We start from the raw sequence: 21,027 nt of genomic DNA, 5'->3' as shown, positions 1-21,027 counted from the left end.
CCCCCCCCCCCCCCCCCCCCCCATCCCCCTATTGCACTCACTGCTACTTTGATGGACAAAAGTGGAGTCTGTACAAAAATGCACCTGACTTTGCTGTACTGCACTGTTCTCTACCGTTCACTCCACTTTGCTCTCAGATACTCCAACCTACTCTTTACTTATCCACTTTCGTTTCACTTTATACTCGACTTTTAGGTGCCCCTGAAGGTCTATTTTTAACAATTCACTGTTTGATTCCTGTCTGCTTAATTCATCTTTTTATTCTGCCGTAGGGCTGTGTGACATGACCAGCATCTCACATCCCAATATTAGTCATGGCATTTTTAGGAATAGAAACATATCAAGACACAGTACCTCCACATCTGAAATTAACAACCGTTAATATAGACAAGACAGTGTATAAACATTTTTTAGTACCTTATATGAGAGCAGCCCAAAAATACTTAATTAAGCTTAAGACTTGGTACAAAAATTGGCTAATAAAAATAAAACCAAGTGATGCTTCTTGTTGCCAATAAACAAACTTAACCAAGTGGGAACACCAGACTTAAATCTATAAACCAGCCGCTGTCCTGCAGACAGCTTCCTGGCATGGATGGCCTGAAGTTGCTTGAGAGTATTTATATTGTCATATCCTACATATTACAATATAGCATGTTTCCCGTAAATTATATTACTCGATAAATTACTCTCTCTTATTTAAATCTGCTGAGCTGAAGAAGCCTTACCACGGGTGTATAGCTGATGCTAAGCGTAAGGCTAAGCTAGCAGCTAGGAGAAGGAGATACAAGCCGGCTTTACTGTTTGATTATCACGGGAAATGTCAAGCAGTGTAATGTGTTTTATGGAGAGCTGGCTGAATGGCAGCATCCCCGACTCCTGTGTGGATTTACCCGGCTTCACGGTGGTACGAGCAGACAGAGATGTCAGAGCGAGTGGAAAGAACAAAGGTGGAGGACTGATTATGTTTGTGAACAACAGATGGTGTAACCCTGGTCACATCACTGGAAAGGAAAAAATCTGCTGTCAGGATGTTGAACTGTTAGCAGTCGGTGTCAGACTTGACTTTTCTCACATGGTCGCCATTGTTGCTCACATTCAACCATGGGCCGGGCTTGGAGCAGCATGTGATGCCATCCACGACACTATTGCGAGGATACACACCCAGCACCCTGATGCATTCACTGTGATATCAGGAGATTCTGACTGGCTTTACGCAGTATGTTGACTGTCCCACAAGGGAAAGCAGGACACTTGATCTGCTTTATGCAAATGCCAAGGAGGCATATACTGCTTCAGCCCCTCCACCGCTTGGCACATCAGATCACATCCTGGTCTTTTTGAAGTCTTCCTACAAACTCTGTGTACTCTTAGACACTGACATTGACAGAATGGTTGACTGCACTATGGACTACATTAACTTTTGTGGGGACATGGTTATATCAGCAAGGACTGTACGCTGTTTTCCCAATAATAAACCCTGGATCACCACTGCCATTAAGGCACTCCTCAACTCGAAAAATGAGGCCTTTAGGGATGGGAGTAAGGAGAAGTGCAAACAAGTGCAACAAGAGTTAAAGAGGAGTCTAAAGCAGGCCAAGGAGGTCTACAAAAGGAAAGTGGAGAGAAAGCTGCAGCACAACACCAGATATGTGTGGAGGGGTATGAGGACTATCACTGGCTACAAGCAGAAGAACACTCAGACAGCAGCGGGTGATGAGGACTGGGCCATTGATTTTAATCATTTCTATAATACGACCAATGTCTGCCCTGGTGATTATGTTATTTGACTTGAACTCTCAACACCATCCAACCTATCATGCTTGGAGAAAAGCTCGAAAAGATGGCGCTGGATCCCTCCTGCACTTCTTTGATCACTTATTTCCTGACAGGACAACCACAGCACATCAGGCTGGGGATTTGTGTCTCTGGGGCGGTGGTTAGCAGCACAGGGGCTCCATAAGGGACTGTTCTGTCCCTGTTCAGACATCAGACTTAAAATGTAATTCCAAGTCCTGCTACATCCACAAATATTCTGACAACACGACTATTGTGGCTTGTGAATTTCCAATGTCTAAGCCCCCGCCTCACCCAGTCACCATTCGAGGAAAGGACATCAAGGTGGTTTAATGCTACAAATACCGAGGTGTGCACCTGGATAATAAACTGGACTGGTCCCTGAATAGAGATGGCCTCTACAGAAAGGGACATAGCCAGCTATTTTTCCTCAAGGCTCAACTCCTTTGATGTCGTCAGTGAAATGCTTCACATGTTCTACCAGTCAGTGGTAGTGTTTTATGCTGGTACTGTTTTTTCTGCTGGGGAGGCAGCATGACCGCTAAGAACACCAGGCGGCCGGACAAAAGGCCGGCTCAGTGCTGAGTAGGAGTTCGGATTCACTGGGAATGGTTGTGGAGAGACGCACACAGAGCCAGCTGCAAGTCATCATGGACAATGTCAGCCACCTACTTCACCACACCCTGGCGGGGCAGAGGAGCAGCCACAGCCCACTTACTGACTGGATCATTGACTTTTTATGTCTTTTATTATTTGTTATTTGTCCATTTTATTGTTTGTCAATTTCATTGTCTGAGCTAGTGAATAGCTGAATTTTCCCCCTGCAAATGAATGAATGAATCTATCTATCTATCTATCTATCTATCTATCTATCTATCTATCTATCTATCTAGCAATATAATTGATTACACAGTTCATATAAGATAGTGTGTTTTTGAATACAGCTGATATTATTAATTGAGAGAACATGCAACATTTGTGTTTTCTTGTCTTGTCAATTATTTGCCATTAAAACTGTAAATTGTCTGCACAGTGATGGGGAAGTACACTGCTAGTTGAACACCATTTCCAGTAATTTGTCACTAAATAGTGGACTCTTGAAGGAAAAAAAAAAAAAAGGCATCTGCTCGTGCTGCCTCCTGCAGTCTGTCCATCAGATTCTCCACCTGCAACTCACTGTCTTCTAATTCAGGTCAGAATCAAACAGAGAAAGAGCAGGACTGGCAGGCGCTCGTGCATCTTGTTCACTCTCTGCTCCATTTTGTCAACCTCCTACTGCAGGACCTGCCCTGCAATACATTTATAGATATTCAAATGTCAAAGTCTTCATTTTGAACATGGAAAAAAAAACAGCATTGTGCCCGGAAAAATGAAAATGTCTGCCTTTATGTGGCCTTTTTAAAGTTGTATATTCGAAGCAGTGTTACAAGGTGTGTATCCCAAAAAATTCTGTTTACAAAACACAGTGGAAACTCAAAGCAGATCCAAGAACAAAAGCCTTACAGATTCTTCAGCTCAGGTTTTAAGTTTGCGTGGTGGAAATGGCCTTTTTCCATCCTTAATTCTCTCTACGGCACACATGAATGTTTGGAGGACACTTAACCATGCTGATATATACTTTGGTCTCCTGTACATCAACCTATGCTGCAAGTTCAGTCAATGGTGTCCCTTTTTTCCATGTCTCCCCAGCTTCCTGGTCACACCTGCTGTGTCCTTCCAGAAGAAACCAATCAGCTACAGCCTTCTCATCAATCCCAGCAGTCTCTTCTCTATCTCAGCAGAGACTGGTGAAATCAGCCTGACCCGCCCTATTGACTACGAGAGCGACCAACATCGCTACTTGTTATTGGTGCGAGCCAGTGAGGGCCTGGACAGCATGAGCAGCGCATCAGAGGTTTGTGAGAGTGTGTGTGTTGTGAATTCCAAGTGATATTTCCACTGTCAAATTTAATGACTGGACGGCCTTCAGGACTCAAAAACTTTTGATATTACAAGGTTGTGTCGTCAAGTCTTACAGTCTGTACAGGACACTGCAAACAATATCTGACAAGTCTTCAAATTAACAAGTCTTCTAGCAGTGGGGTGATGTGATATTACTTGTTTCTTATGCAGCACGGCTCACTTTGATCTGCTGTATTTCAAGCTATTGTCACTTACTTCTTTGGGAGAATTGTAGACCCAGTGCAGTGACAGTTGGCTGGAAGACAGCTGCTGAATTATGGTGAGCCTTGATGTTTATGGTATGTCTTACAGACAATAAAATAATCACACATGGTTGTAAAGTGTCAGACTACACTGAAAACCCCTTGAGCTGGACATGCATTTAGGCCGCTATTGATGTGCATACAGTTGCATGATAATCATTAGGACTGTTGCAGTTCAAATTATCTTTCTTAGTTTTTATACTGGGGAGCATTTTGAATGAATCTCTGCTAAATGAGTTGTTATTATTATTGTTACCCTTAACAACCAATTCAGGTTGTCCAAGAGAATTAAAATCCACAACCTAAAAGACAGCTGCACATGTTCAGTTTTAGTCTAAAAAAGTATGAGTGTTGTCTTCAGTCGAACCCAAATAGATTTGTCTTTCTGGAATGAGTGCTCTGGAATTCCCAATGACTTCCTCATGTTGTCAGGAAGTGAGGGAGAACAGTGGCTGACCGCTGCAGGCATCGATGCATCTGGTCTGGTTTCCATCATTATTCTGGCCCCAGGCTAAAACATGTCCTCCTGAACCATCTGTCCTCAACTGCTCCGCTCTGGGCCCCAGTGGACTACAGAGCACCAAGAGTGTAAATGGAGAGAGAGAAAGGGGAAAAGGAGATAAGATGGAGAATGAAGAGTATTACTACCTTCAATGGAGAGAAGAGAGACGGAAAAAAAGGGAAAGAATAAAAGGAATTAGCTGGGGGTTGGTGTGGGCCCTTGTCTGCCAGCTCCCCTGCCCTGGGGAGCCAGCCTCAGCCCTGTGTCTGCCCTGTGCAGCCTGGGTAAGCTTTTTGAACATCCACATGAACAGTCCAATCAGACACTGCAACCCCTGGCCCCACAGCCGCCTCTGTGTCGTTGCAGTTTAACACCACATGGTAGGAACTATATTTGAGTATTTGGGTCTTGAAAACTGAATATACTGTGATGTGCCAATATTTCATTTTGATTTCTTTTTTACTATTTTTCCCTCAAATACTCATATAACCCACATTACTAAAAAAAAAAAAAAAAGAAAAACTGCCATAGTATTCTGAATTCTATCTCAAACCATTGTTGAGTGTTAAGGGCTCTGCATCACCAATAGATATAATAAGTAGAATAGAATAGAATAAATAGACTTGTGTCTGCTAATCTTGTTGACAGAATAAAGCTTTCACAGATGCTCTGTGCTTTACATTAGTGTTAATGTGTCTTTACTAGCTCTTTGCTGTCTGCTGAACAGTGTTGGTCATTACATCACATTGGGACAATTGGGAGCATAATGGAGGAATAAATGGCTTCAACAAAGCTTAAGTGGTTTATTGATAAAGTGTGTGGTGGTGGCTGGACAAGATACCCACACTCTTAACTGTGTGAATATTCATACTATTTACATTGCTACAGTTTCACTGAAAAGTCTATATTGTACTTATTCTAGATGTGTCCTTGAACAACACAGACCCAATGCATTGGCTATCTTAGTTTAATAAAAGGACGCTGCGTGCTCGTGAGTACAAAACACTTAAATAAACAGTTGGACTGTTGATCACTTATGGAGAGTTTGGATGTGATGCTAGAGTAACTCCCCCCGCAGTGGAAAACATGCAACAGTCAGCATCTTCCATTTGTGCATTCACATGGAAAGAAAACACTGAAAACACAGCTAAAATGGCAAAGAGCTGTTGTGCAATAAACTGCACAAACAGATTCAGAAAAAAAACGGAGGCATATGTTTTTACCTACCGCTGAAGGCTAAAGAGGAAAACAAAGCGAATGTTACTTTCCAAGGGTCGGTTTAAGCTTGATAAACCAAGCACATGTTTTTCTCAATGAGACACTCAATTAAGAGCTTCACAAACCTGTCCACAGGCATTTGAAGTCTTGAGTCCTTGATTCTGACGATTGCTTAAAAAAAAAAAAACTTTCTGCAGTTTTCTTTTGACAAATAAAAACAGAAAAACAACCATGTCCTTAGGAATGCATCAAATTTCCACATCCTGATTCGAGGTGAAGATATTCGGGGTTATGATTGTCGGGACTTACTTTACAGCACACCAATAAAATGGCCTTAAACGAGCAACAACAGGTTCACTTGAAACAATTATCTCCCAGAACCCTTTTCTGAGCTTTGTTTCTCTATTTTTAGAGAATTTAAAGACAAACTTGTCAGCTCTGACTCAGCTCTTCTTGCCCAATTAGCAACTGGCAATTACAGGTGCAATTCCTCTCCTCCACGCAGCAGCACGTAATGAATGTAAATATGACCCTCTAATTAAAAGTGTTATCTCTTGTTTCTCTGATATAGCCCATTATGGAAAGATATAAAGGAAGCGATGGCTCACAATTTGAAAAACCTGACCTATCCTGTGGACGCTTATCTCACTGGAGCTATCTGCTCTATTTGGGCTCTTTGATACTTTTGGAATGAGAAGATTGACTCGTCCAGATGAGAGGGCAACTTAGATTCTATACTTGTAATGTTTGAGGTCCCTTGGATTCAAGGACTAAATATTGGCTAAAGAGTCTGAATAGAAAATGTCTAGTTAGTGTGTGTTTTCTGTGCACTCTATACCTTTTGGAATTGTTATGTCAGAGGTAGGGCTAGTAAAATGATGGTAAAATTAGGTCTACAGGATTACTGCTAAGCCATATGAGTGTTCCAGCTACAAACTGGCTTTCCCCTGTTAACTCGGCTGCGTGTTTGGACCAGCTCTGCTCAAGACTACTGTCCTTTCCTCGCTCCAGCAAACATGAACTCAACTCGTATTGCTTTCATTTCATTTTGGTTGTGAAATAGATGCAGACAAAAACGACATCATCATACTTCAGGGTTGAGGGTTGTGTGTCCCCAGTGTCCATCATAGTCTTAATGGAAAATTACTCATCATCAGATGTCCATATTTCAGCTCTTGTTCTCTCTCCCCTGGCATCTTCTGTCAGGCAGGCTCATACACCATAAGACCCCCCCCCCCCCTGGAGAACGGCGACCAATCTAAGTCAGCAAATTAGAACCTTTGGTCACACCAAAATGTATTTCCTTATGTTATTTTGGTTATACGTATTACTTTTAATAGCTTTATGATTTTAAACAAGAATGCAGCCTTCTTTTTCTAATTAATGTTTACTGTAGCATTAATAGTGGAGAAAAAATTACAATGTTCTTTTTTTTTTTTTCCCAAAGGAGACTGAAAAAATAACGCAACTGCTTTTATTTGTGCAGCTGTCCTTTTTCTGCTTTTGATTTGATCCTGCTTTTCAGAAAGCTGTCTCTGTCTGCCAAAAGACTGAACAGAGGTGGTATATTTGTGTGGACTAGAGTCACTGAGCATGACTTTAATTTGCAGGTAGTTTCCAAGTTTCTCCCTCCAGGAGTGATAGCTCATCGACACCATTAGTTACCTAACCAGCCCGAGACCTGCCTGCAGCTGCCCCCACTGTCTGTGTGTGTGCACGTCTGCGTGCGTGTGTGAGCTCATCTTGCTTTATTACGGCTGACTTCCCCTCTCTTCTCATTCAATCTTTCTTTTCCTCAGCTTTGTACACACGTATACAGTACCCTGCGTTCATATATCTTGCCAAAACCCTCACCATTTCCTGTCATACTGCCACAAAGGTTTGCTCACTCTTGCGTGTAAACACACATGTACACGCACACGCAGGAAAACAAAGATTAACAGTCACTGGCAAACACGCACACAAATCACCTCAGGGAGTTGATATGGTCAGATTTTTATTTTGTTGTCTGTTGCTTCGAAGCTGATCTTTGCTGAAGGATTAACTGATATGACAGAACTTCATCTAACCTACTAGGATTTAATTTCAGTGGTATTTACACACCACTCACTGTGTTTGTGTGTGTGTCTGCCTGTCTGTAGAGTTGTGTGTGCATACTGCTGGGTTAATATGGAAGAGAAAAAGTGGGGCTAGGGGTCAGCGAGGCCCCTCTGCAAGCCCATGTCTGTATTTATTCCCCATGAATGCCGCAGGCAGGAATCAGGCATCAACATCTGATAGAAAATGCTGTGTTTGCCTTCATGTCCCTAATGAACTGAACTGCATTACAGTGTCTCATGCACACACACACACACTGACACGCTCACACTATACAAATTCACCTTTACTCTCATTTGTTAGCTCAGGGCTTCTGAAAAACTGCACAAGATTGCATTCTCCGCTGATCTACTGAAGGGACCACAGTGCCGACTCTGCAGCACCTCCTTCACTGAGGAGGGGTAAATAAACTAGAGGGATCAGGGTCAGGGCATGCCTTTGGAGAAGGGTTGGGATGAGGCTTCCTTTGGTTAGGGATAGGGTTAATTTGGGTTACTCGCAGATGAAAACATCTCGGGACCCATAGAAAAGCAATTCTGGATGGTGCCTGAAGTAGTAATCCCAGATTTATAATTTTCATAACACCAACCCAGTGTGACTTTTAATCTCCAGCTTTTCCACTTGTGATTGCCTGGGTAGTTTTATCACATGTAGATACAGTAACAGCATTACTGAAACGTTTCTGAGATCAGAAATGCAGAGACTATATAATACTCTACTCTCGTACCTTATTAGTATTCTTTTAGTTTTTGTTTATTTTATCTGTTAAGTAAAATGCTCCAGATGTAGCTTGATTTTTTTCAATGCAGTTTCACACATGTATTTAGGAGAATCACAAGCTAAACAACACTTATTTTCGTTTATTTGCAGTACTCACACCATGCAGATGTTTTTTTTTCCACCTTTAAGGTATTTATGGCGCTGGTTCAGGTGACTCCGCGTGATTAATTAAGAAGTCTTTGAAAGTTAGACTTAATGTCATTTACTCACCCCCTCCTTCCCAAATTCTCTTTCAGGTACGTGTTGTTATCGTCGATGAAAACGACTGCGTTCCGGAGTTCCTCCAGTCCATTTACAGCAAGGATGGTGTACCTGAGACCGTGACAACAGCAACCTCCCTGCTGCAAGGTGAGACATACAAGCATGCTTAAAACACATCCATAACCCCCCATCATGGTTAAAGTCCTGGATAACATCACATAAAGAGTGCACCTCTTTAGTTTTGTCATTATCGAGCAACAAAAACAATCTATTTCTCATTGTTTTTTCTGTTGTACACACTTTTGTGTTCCTCAATCACAAACAAAAGTATTAAAGAAATCTTTTATATTATTTTACTATTTAACTTGTCTAATTAAAAATTCCCACGCAACATTGAAAATGTTGGGTGTTGTAATTAAGATTATGTCTTTGAACAGACCTGATAAATACCAGACAGAATGCGTAAAGCATGATGTTATTATGGGGGAAATGCTGCAGTGGTCTGTTTTCTGTAGTCTGGGTTGGATGAATTTAAAATCACAAGAGGAGTGTTTGTTTTCTCTATGTTTACATTTGGTTTTGCAAAAGTCAAGACTTCATCAAAAACGATAAATATTTTTGCCTGGAAGTAAAGCTGAACCAGGTGCAGCTCAGCGGGCTAATGTGTCCCTGTGTGTCTCTGTCTATGATAATGTCTGAGATCCCTACTGTAGTGGCTCTCAGAACCAAATAGGAGTGGCTGGGCTTTTTCACATTCATGTGTTTTGACTGGTCAGGAAACAGAGTAGGTACTTGTCAGCACTGGCAGCCGTGAAATTACCGGCACTTCCATCAGTGCAGCTGCGCTAGCCTCTCTTTTCTTGTAACGACCCAATTTCCACACAGGGTTTGCTCAAGTTTTATCCAATGTGAGGAAATGGTAATGGTAACTGTTGTGGGGATGACTTATCACATTTTGATCTGTCACAGTGCGACTTAACACCCAGTCTTTTTAGGTTCTGACAGGCTGCCAACAAAACTGACAGCAAAGCATTTCACACTTATCTTCCTCTCTACACTCTGCACAAAGACTGCTCCGGTAACGACATTCTAAATCTAATTTTTTTTTAAAAAAGTGTAATCATTTATCCAAATTTCATCTTTCATTTTTTTTTTTGTAAAAGGAGATCAGGATTATTCTCTTTACAGCTCAAAACAAAGTGGTGCTTAAAATTAAAAACACAGGTTTACTTACTGTAGGTTAAAAATGGAAAAACAAATAGAGCTACAAATGAGTACTGACAAGAACAAACTGCAGGGAAATAAAACACCACATGGAGTACGTAAATAATTAATGACTATAGTTATGGCACCTCATTGGAATTGCTCATTATTTTTAGCTGCAGGCAAAAAACTTTTGGGTTGTAGTGGCATTACACATCTTTGTTGTTTTTACGCTTGTGTTGTGTTCCTCCTGATATGTGTTGTGACCATTGCAGGCATCCTCACCACTATCATTCAATCAATCAATCAATCAATCTTTATACACTGTTGCCCATAAAGTTGGAATCAAATGTTTTTTACCTCTTCTCATGAAATAATTGTGACAATGTGATTTATTCTTGATAGATAAAGTGTATATCTTCTCAACTTTATTGATCAAACTCTTCCAAACATATCACTTCGAAACTTAAACCACTATTAACCTTTGCAAACTGTGTATTCAGGCTTTAACAAAATTGGGGATACTGAACAATTATTCCAACTTTATGGGCAACAGTGTATGTATATATATATATATATATATATATATATATATATATATATATATATATATATATATATAGTGCCAATTCATAACAGTGTTATATCAAGACTGCCATTCCATATTCCATATTATAATATTACTTGTGCTATTATTATTCATATATTATTCACTATCATTATCACCACTTGTCAGATAGGGTATTTACCAAAGGTCAAAATGGGATACATGCACATAGTTTTCAAACAAAAATAGTCATATTACCTTTAGAGCTGAAACATCTATTAATTCATCCTTAGTTGAGAAAAACTGAACATAGTTGTGCAAATGAATAGAACACATTTGTTGAGTTTCAATCAATCGTGTTCAATTAGTTTTCTTGGAATTTCAGAAATGATAATGGCATTTTGTACTGAATGTCGGTTTTGTACATCTTCAGCTTCTATTGGAGGTATTCCAGTGAAGTTTTGAATGTCTGCCTTTGATGTCATCATAAAAAAATCCTTGAGCAAAATGCTCAATTTCAATCCAATTAAAATTGAAGTGCTGCAGTGATGCTATCTGGAATACAACTGACAAACTTTCTCATTTAGGTGTGTCTGGTGTTCTGAAATACTTTGTTGACACTGTGTAAAGCTTTCTCTGTTGTTGTTACTTTTCCCCTACGTGCTAACAGACGCCGGTTGTTTAAAGTAGAGCAGTAACAGTAACTCTTATGAGTTTCCTAAAGTCATAAACTTGCAGATAAGGCAAATGGCTACGTGTTGCGTCGAACATGCAGCCACTGAACAGGCAGAGTTGAATTATCTTCCTCTCAAGTAGCAAACAAATAAACTGTATTTAGGAAGCTAACACTGGTATTAACTGTGCAGAAATATGTTTGGTAAAGCCAGAGCATTTTCATTTAAGATGTTTTATATGGAATCAGATTTGTTTCAAAAGTTTCAAGCAAAACTTATTAAAAGTCAATCCAAATAAATGGATTTGAGAGAGAAAAAAATGAACTCAAGCGAAAAATTATAATCAATATATCAAAATAAAAAATGTCTCTTGAAAACAAATAACTATCTATAAAGTTTTTTGAACTTTTTCTAATCCCCAAGCGGGAGAAAGAATCTTTCATTCGCCATGCAAGGCATGCATGAAGAGGAAGCATAGGGGGGCATACAAGCAACTGCTTCAAGATTAAAGTGATCCCCAGGAGTCAATTCAAGCAAACAGGAACAACCTCCTGGTCACAGCCGTGTCGCTCAAAAACTCAACAGCCAATGGGAACGCGCCCTTGAAAGAGCCCGTCCACGCGTCCAAACAAAGAATCTGGCAGTGCAAACGAAAAAGCCAGAAGCGTAACCAAAAGGGAGAGAGGGTGAGAGCAAAACTACATCCATACATAAAAGACAGAGTTATTTGTTTTCAAGAGACATTTTTTATTTTGAAGGTGAAAATTTTTAGCTTGAGTTCATTTTTTTCTCTCTCAAGTCCATTTATTTTGATTGACTTTTAATAAGTTTTGCTTGAAACTTTTGAAACAAATCTGATTCCATAGTTTTAGCTCACCTAAGAGAACACACAACCACCTTTATGTTACCACGTACATTGTGGATTATTATTGTGGAAATATGCTTGCTATAGCCCTCTTTATCTGTGTCCTGCATAAAATATGTAAATTCTGTTGATTAAGTATTATAAAATGATGATACAAGTTCAAAGTAAGAAGTTGTGCATCTTATTAAGCATGAGTAAATGATGTTAAAAGCCCAGTAATGCTTGTAGTGTCCTGAGTCCTGATTCTGGGGTTCAAGGCAACACAGGCCATTAGAAGCTGAAAGCTTTTGATCTGGGTCTGGTACAATGTGGTCTAGATGTAAAAAAAAAAAGAAGTAGTAAAGTCCTCCTTTATAGCATTTTCATTAGCAGAGTTTGGATCAAACAGATCAATGTTTCGCTCCTACTTAGATCTTCTTCTGGTCAACATGTTAAAGAAATCGTAACCACACCCATATTTATACATCATGCACGACAATGGGCTGGCAAGCTCCATGATGGCAGGTGCCCTGCCATTATACAGCAAGGCAGCTACCACAAAGATCTCATGATCTGTTCACCTAAGTGGTTGGTTGCTTTGGTAGAGATGTGAGAAAATGAAGAAACACATTGGCAAATAGAAATGAGATGTTAGGCTGTGCTTTACATACATTGGACTTAAACTACCAAGAGGTTTAAAATGTGCTCGCTTCAGCAGATCAGCACAGGGTAAGGAAAAGAGATATAGTGATGTTGTTGTTTTTTTTTCCATATATAGGCCTAATACGTATCCATAGTTTATTATTTAGTCCTTGTTCATGTGAATGTGCTTTGCATTTGAGAGAGTGAAAGGAGACAAGTGTTTTGCAGTATACCATGCCACAGTACTGCACATCACTTCAGCACACACAAGACGTGCTGTATATGATTAAGTAACAGTCTGGGGTTAGCAGGGGCAAAAACAGATAAATCTATATAATTTGATAAAAAAAAAGATACGGAACACACGACACGACACGACACGACAACAAAAATAACCTTAAGCGAGTGATGGAGGGAGAAAGTAAATAAGCGAGTGAGGGAGTGAGGTGTGTGGTGTAGGAGGCACAGCAGGCTTCTCAGCTTGCTGCCATCAACAGGTGCACCATGGGAGGCGAGAAGTTTCATCCTGCTGTGCTTCTCTGTGTGCACCCGGCCATGCACGTGCATATGTTTGCACATGTTGGTTGTGAGAGGGCCGTTTTTAGTGAATACCCTTTTGGAGAAAAATAAACAAAAAAAACAAAACAAAATAGAAAATAATTATATGAAGTCTTTCATTCAGTTTAATAATCAGAGTGTATCTGTTTATGGTGGCATTTGAAACACTATGCATCCTAGAACCTTTCTGGAGATTCCAATTTTCAAATTTGAGCATAGGCAATTACTTTTTGAACTTAATGAGCTGCAAAATGGACCCCGTACGGTGCTCCTCTGCCAAAAACACTTGTTTTTACCTGTTATTAAAAACAACAATGCTTAAAAGCATGTTGAATTAAATACAATTCTACCTGATCCAGCTCTGAGAGCATCTGAAGCTGAACATCCCAACCCCCCAAAATTGTCATGTTTTTTTTGCTAAATCACGTGCTAGTAATCCCATAATCATTTCCATCATGAGAGTGGACAAATGTGTACTTCGCCAAGTTGGAAAAAATTATACCAAGCAAGCCAATTATCTCGCTTTCTGTACAGATCTGAGGCTCCTGCAGTTTCCATCTTCAGTACAAAATCATTATTTGCCAGAAAAACATGGGAGATGCAGCCAGAAATGAACCCCCCGCCCCCCCCCCAATGTGTTGCTGCCAGCACAACAATGCTGATTCAAGATTACAGAGGGACTAGCTGATAAATACATGTTCAAATGGTACTCTGAAAAGTACAAGACTGTACTTAGCAAATTAAATATTGACTCGTGCATGACATGTGTTTGGCCACTGCATGGGATTGGACTCTGGGCAGACTCTAGGATTGCAGTTCATTTTCTACCCATCATCATTCTATGAGAGGTTATTCATCATTTTACAGCAGCGAAATGGCTGCATTTCAGCTGCAGTTCAGAAAAATGTCAATCCTCGTAACCAGGACTATAGTGCAGGGAAAACACACACACACATTCATTTATGCAACTTGCAAGGCTGACATAAATCAAAATAACAGAAATTACAAACGCCGTAGTGAGTAACATAAGACGGTGGCCGATTCTGGACAATTGCCATTTCCACACTTGATTTGATGCAGTTTTCAATTGTGTATTGCTTTTTTCCCTGCTAAAACAAGACAATGTAATATCTTACATATATAGAAACTATTTTTGCAGCCGTATACTAACACTGAAACATCCATTCTCCTTCCTTCCTGTGTACAATACATTTCCTGACATGGGAAAATTCCAGTTTATTAAATAGCAGCTGAAAGATTTGCTGAATAACAGTTTTATGAATTTACTCACTATAATCTCTCTCAGTCACTATCTTCTTTTAATGGTGTTTGCATTTTTCTGATTTTATGCAGATTGTATTAATCAGTCAGTATGGCTGTGAGATAGGTAACCACTGTTGTTAAGAACGTGTAGGTATGCAAAGTCTCTAATGTGAGTAAACTGCACACAACATGCTCATGCTTACCACCCAGACCACTGATTGACAGTGGTTTGGAAACTGTAATTTATTTTAGTTTAGTTTGATGGCTGTTCAGGATGCTATGAAACTGAGGACCAAAGTCCACAAACATTGTAATATCTCAACATTTTGCAAAATCAATGAATCTAATATATTCCAAATAAAACTGTCGTACTGACAGAATGAAATAAAATAAATCATGTGAATTAACACTGACAGAGCTAATAAACCTTCTTTTAAACTGAGATATGTTCTTGAAGTTATTCATGTAAGAGTTTCCCCAAGGATTTATCGCAGTGAAATACAGTTTGTTTGTGCGTATGTGCATGTGCTTATTCCTGTGCACTTGTGTGTTTGTTTGTGTGTGTGTGTGTGTGTGTATATGTGTTTGTGGACATGAGCCAGATGCAATGTAAGGTGAATTGGAGAATTGAGGGTTTGATGGTGAAATGACTTGTTAGCGGAAAATATGCTTATTCAAATCCCTGGTGGTCTTTTCAGTTTTAGCAAGGCAATCAATTTGTGGCCGAGTGAGCCCTCGCTCCATGGATTCCCAATGTGTGATGTAGAAACAGAAATCTTGCAAAATGACAGACCTTTCAATGCATGCAGTGCAAATGCCACTTACTCCCTTTGTGTCATGGAATTAAACAATTAAGTCAGCAGGAGCATATCTTCCTTTTCAATTTCAACTTTGGTCATGTAGCACGAGAAGTGAATAAATATCTCGCGCTCGTGTTAAGTTAATTTGCTCAAATATGAGAAACAAGAACAAAACTTAAGCTCTCCATTAATAAGAGAACAGGTTGTACTTTTGGTTTGATGCAGCTACTGTTTATGACCATGTTGCGCTTTGTTGCAAGTAATTTCTGGTTACTGAAACACATGACAAGTGGAACAATAAAAGAAGACCAGAACTTGGTGACGAAACATCGTGTTAGTTCTGTGTCACTGTTTTTCCACAGGGCTGCTCAGACAACACTTGTCCATGGACGCCAGCTCTTGCCTCCATTCGCTGTTGATGTAATAAATATGTATATTAGACGCTGTCACTGCGGTGCCATTTTACTTGTTAATTTGTGCAATAATGCTGTAATAAAGGCTTTCAAATTTTTATAGCGAAAATAGCAACAACTTTCTTAAGATTGAAAAGTTATTTTTCCTTCCAAACTACTTTGTCCTTCATTCTGTAAATCTACTAGCATACCGCCTGTCTCCCAGGCTGTGCACCCCTGGGAGCAGACTGCAGCACACCAGCCAGCTTATGGAAGTACCTCCCATGTTCACAGAGCTTCGTTAAGCTTCTTTATCAATTGCAAGAAACATCACATTGTTTTGGGATTGGCTTCAGGCCGGTATGGATAATGGAAGTTTAGCATGAAGTGTTTTGTGTCTGTCTGTATTTTTGAGCTTCTCCTATAAAGAAATTGTAATTAATGTATTAACAGGTGTTCATTCCGAACCAAATCTTTCTGTGGCTGTAGGGAAACAACCTAGAACATGCTAGGTGTTCAGGCTTTCCCCCTGAAACGTTTTTAGGCCCTGGAAAGTATCTTTTGATGGAGACAGACAGTGAGACCTTATAGATTCTGTGATAACAAAATCATGGAGGGAATGTCAGAATTTGAGAATTTAAAAAAAACTAAAAGAGATTCCATTGTGTCCTACTTTAAGTCAATGCTAATAGCTGTCTGGAGATTTGAAAATATGATGATGTAATATGTTATGAATAAGTAATTTATTCAACTCACTTAAAAAAAAAAAATCAACAATCACAGCAGAGTCTTACAAAGAATTTGATAATGCACAGTCTTGAAATGCTGTGTTTGCAACAACACAACAAATGTAATTAAAATAAGACGGATGCTATTTGTGCCCAGATACCAGTAGCCAACCATTTGCACCTGGGTGTAAGTAGCAATTGTGACTGTTTACTCTCAGGTGTATGTTGGTAAGAGTTTTGTGTTCAGTGTATCCTGCCTTTTATATTTGTATTTGACTCATTATTATAACCCAAACATTGTAATTTTAAGTTAACTCTAACTCTATGAATAAATCATTGCATTTTGCTGTTGGTCTCACACAAGACATGAACCGTGGACTTCACGAAGAACTTGTCTAAACCAACTAAGAGGTCCTTAAGAGAAACTTTTAAGGCCGAGGGAAAAATGAACATTTGGTGCATTCCATTTGCATGCAGTGCATGTTTCCAAACAAGGCGCCCCAGTGTAACTTGAGTTTAAAAAAGATCTTGAAAATGCATAGAACATTTTTTAAAAATCCCTAATGCTTAGGCCCAGTGGGGTCTGGTGAGCCTTAGGGCTTGCAATACACTGGTGGAAATCCTGCTGTTGATCCAGTGTTTACATGCAGAAACCTACAAAATGTAAACTTAAGCCAAATTTTACTGTTTTAAAAGATGCTCATCCCAATCCTATACTGGAATGTGCTGTGCCAACAACAAACTTTAAATTTGAAAAAAAAAAAAGTGCACTCAATAAGGTGCATATCTCCGCCAGGCAATATCTGCTCCATAACATCAACCTTATCATAACATAGCTGTAAACTTACGTTATTTATTTGATTTTACTTTTTGTAGAATCTTTTTTTATTCCAACCCTTGGTCCCACTGGCATATTTTGTTGACTCAAGCTGTAGACATTAAAACTGTATATACTGTATACTGTATGCACTTAAACTTATTTAAGACTCCTACTTGGTCCAGTGGTGTGAGAGATTAGCCATGGACAGACAGATATGCACAGTATACTCCACAGTCATTTTCCCTTTATCATGAAATCCTCATGCTCTGTTGAAGAGAATAGGGAATGATTGGGAACTATGGGACCCCAGTTTTGCCTCAGTCCCTCTAACTTATCTCTTCTATTCTTCATCTCTATGTCCTCATCTTCAGTGTCAGCCAATGACTGCGACTCGGAGGAGAATGCAGAGTTGACCTATTACACCCTGAGTCCAGACTTCACCATATCTCCTCATGGGACCATTTTCCCTGCGGGGCCTTTGGACTATGAGAGACCCAACCACCTGTATGAGTTTGTAGTGATGGCAATTGACAAGGGGGAGGTCCCTCGCACTGGCACAACTACAGTACGGATTCGAATGGCCAACGTCAACGATGAGGCACCTGAATTCTCCCAACATATGTAAGTAAAAGTCTGGGTCCTGATTCTCACACAGTTAAGTGTCTTGGTCTTGATGGATCGCAATGAAACCGAGGTTTAGGTTTAGCCCCTGTATTCTGTGTTGGATTCTTTGGTGCTGGTGAAGGTGAGATAGAAGAGGTGAGGAGAGGAAGTTCTTCAGCTATTAGCAGCATTGCTGGAGTAGCTGGAGTCTCGGCACTGGAAGGCACTGTTGCAGTTGAGAAATCTGGGTCAGTCTGTCTAGATTTAAGTTCTTTTGAGTGCCAGGCGGATACAACGAGTTAGTCTGCAGACATTTGCATATATGGTACTGTGCAAAGGTCTTAGGCAGGTGTGAAGAAATGCTGTAAAGTAAGAATGCTTTCAGAAATATGAAATTGAATTGTCTATTTGTATCAATTTACAAAATGCAAAGTGAGTGAACGGAAAAAAAGATATATAAATCAATTCAATATTTGTTGTGACCATCTTTTGCCTTCAAAACAGCATTGTTTTGGTGCACAGTACTGTATACCAGTCACACTTTTGAGCCACAGCATACGGATATGTTTTCAGATGTAGTCTTAGAAACAAGAAGTTATATTAATTCATTTTGAAAATAACCATTAGATGTTCAATTTCAGTCTGCTGAAATGACTTTGTCTAGGTCTAGGAGAAAACGCTGAAGTTCTTTGATGTGCTCTTCTCTTTTTATTAAACTGATGTGTCCGTTTAACCATTTGATTTTCTGTCTTTATCATATAAAGATACACTTTAAATACACGCAATAGTGCAAGTCCACATCTAACAGGATAATGCACATATGGTTAATGTAGAAAAGGACTGATTAGAATGAACCAAAGACTAAAGACTTTTGCGCTTGGGCAACGTAGTGATGGTCAGATAAATTGCATGCCAATTTATGAGTGAAGCATATAAAACTCAGATGTGAGAGAGTGTTAGAGAGAGTGAGTATGTGCGTGTGTGTGTGTGTGTGTCCTGCCTTGTCAGGTCAGCTCCTTACAGCTGCTTCCCAATTCAACATCGCAGCTGCTGTTACCCACAATTCCAGTGCTTTTTTCCCCCCAGTGCTGCTGTGGTGCCTGCATCTTTTAATTGGTTGATTTTCTGGCAGAGAGCTGGGCAGATTGGTGAGGCAGGGTCAATCAGCCGTGCCCACCAGCACCCTCAGGAGGCCCTGAGCCCGCACTCTGTGTGTGTGTTTGTGCCAATGTATGCATGTGTGTATTCAGTAATTGAGAAGGTCCCAGCAAAGTAGGATGTTGGTATGGACAGAGCGATGTAGTTATAAAGTGCATTCATGCATCATGCATCTGATATGCATGCGTTTATGTTGTTTATAGCAAGAGGGGATTTGTGTATGTTTGTGTGTGTGCTGGGTTGTATTGATTTACTGTCAGCGACAGCAGAATAATCTGTTTTTTTTCTTCCGTGGCTCTCAACCCTCTACAACAGCTACTACAAAACAATACTGGACAATCTATGATGTATCACTTAGATACACTCATATAGCAGATGCACATAGTGAGCTCCAGAGTCATCCATGCAAGCACACACACACACACACACACACACACGCATGTTTACCATATTTACATAAATGCATTTATATGCGTGCGCACACACACACACACACACACACAGGGCAGGACTGAGCATACACATCTTTTAGGAAACAGATACAGTAGGGAGCAGTAACTTACAGTAGGGTGAGTTATTGTCCCAAGGACAAAATGTATTGCTTTCCCTGTAGAAATGGGGTGTGTGTATGATTGTGTGTATGTGGGAGAGACTGTGTGCGTGCGTGAGTCAATGCATGAGAGCAAGGGGTCATTAAATATATCATTATCCAGGCAGAAAATCTGGCCTATTTGTATTGATTCATGGAGTTTGAAGGATACAATAATGAGTATACGTTGACAGTTCAGGTTGAATGTAGGCTGTAAGTCTAAATACCACACGGAACATTTCTGAGGTTAGTCATTGCTGCTATCTTTTTGAAAGTGGCCATGGTGTTGTCATGGTCATGTTATTGACAAGAAAGGACAGTGGAAACAAAGAAAGGAGGAGAAAGTAAAGAGGCCTATTTGTTTTCAGATCTACCTTTTCACTGCACGGCTCTCACTTCCCGGCGAGTGACATAATAGCCGCCTTTCATCTATGCGCTGTCACTTTGCCCTCAGGACCCTATTACTATACCTACATCACCTGCCTGTTGCCACGGGAACCATCTTCGGAGGCTCCCTGCACTGGTCTTGTTCTGTCTTAGGGTTGTGACGATAACTGTGTTATCAATACCGCGGTCATGTGTGTCATTACCATCATCACTGCAATCTATGAAGTGTAAGTATGATAACCTGTTGTTGATATGTATGTTCCCGTTTTATGTTGCAGTTTGAAAAAGCCAAATCAGACCAAAGCGTAATTATTATTATCGCTGTAATGATACCATTAGCTGATTGAGGAATAATAATTAATTTTGGATGGATGTTTGGATGTTTTAGTATTTGGCCATGCTGATTCACATGCTGCACACGTTCTCGAACTTGTGTTTAGTTTTTAAAGCACTAAACAGCTTGGTTCACAGCTTGGTGTTTGAACATGTTTTTAAAAAGGATAAATGGACAATGACCAGCATACATATAGAATTTTTGTCTGAGCACCAGCTATGTGGCAGCAAGCAAATACCTTGAGAAAAAGTGCTGCAACCAGTGCCTTTTTCCCCCCCAACGCTTTAACTTCTTTGTGTGGTTGGTCAGAGTGCTTCCAGTTATAAATCTCTGAACTTTTCAGAAAGGCAGTGGTGTCGTCATTGTTCACTAACTGTGGATGGATGCACTGACCCTCCGCGGGGCTGACTGTCTCCCTGAACGTCTGTGCTCTGGCTATGGTTCAGCCAACCTTGTAGAGGAGTAGATCAATCCATTTTACTTATATGTCTGATCCAATGATGTGAAACTTCACGTAACTTTTATGGCAATAATTAACATTTAAATGAATAGAAACTGTTAAGTATGCATTATAGAGGCCCACACTTATGCACACATGACACACACAAAGATAGATGCAACAGTTGGAATTGTTTTCAGGTACGTTTTGCTGTGCTTGTCAGGCTGTCTGTCAGTGTATGAATGCA

At 40.0% G+C, this 21,027-nt stretch overlaps 1 protein-coding gene across 1 annotated transcript in view; it reads left to right on the top strand.

Moving 5' to 3' along the window:
• Positions 1-21,027, top strand: part of LOC139216193 (neural-cadherin) — a 241,800-nt gene that overhangs the window by 64,657 nt on the left and 156,116 nt on the right. The window contains exons 4-6 of the mRNA XM_070847299.1: positions 3,487-3,691; positions 8,835-8,946; positions 17,642-17,891. Coding sequence (XP_070703400.1) covers positions 3,487-3,691; positions 8,835-8,946; positions 17,642-17,891 — 567 coding nt within the window. The remainder of the gene's footprint in view (positions 1-3,486; positions 3,692-8,834; positions 8,947-17,641; positions 17,892-21,027) is intronic.

This window comes from Pempheris klunzingeri, chromosome 1 (assembly GCF_042242105.1).
Source record: "Pempheris klunzingeri isolate RE-2024b chromosome 1, fPemKlu1.hap1, whole genome shotgun sequence".
NCBI classification, from domain to species: Eukaryota; Metazoa; Chordata; class Actinopteri; order Acropomatiformes; family Pempheridae; genus Pempheris; species Pempheris klunzingeri.
The sequence above is the reverse complement of the archived record's forward strand: the minus strand, read 5'-3'. Positions and strand labels throughout refer to the sequence as shown.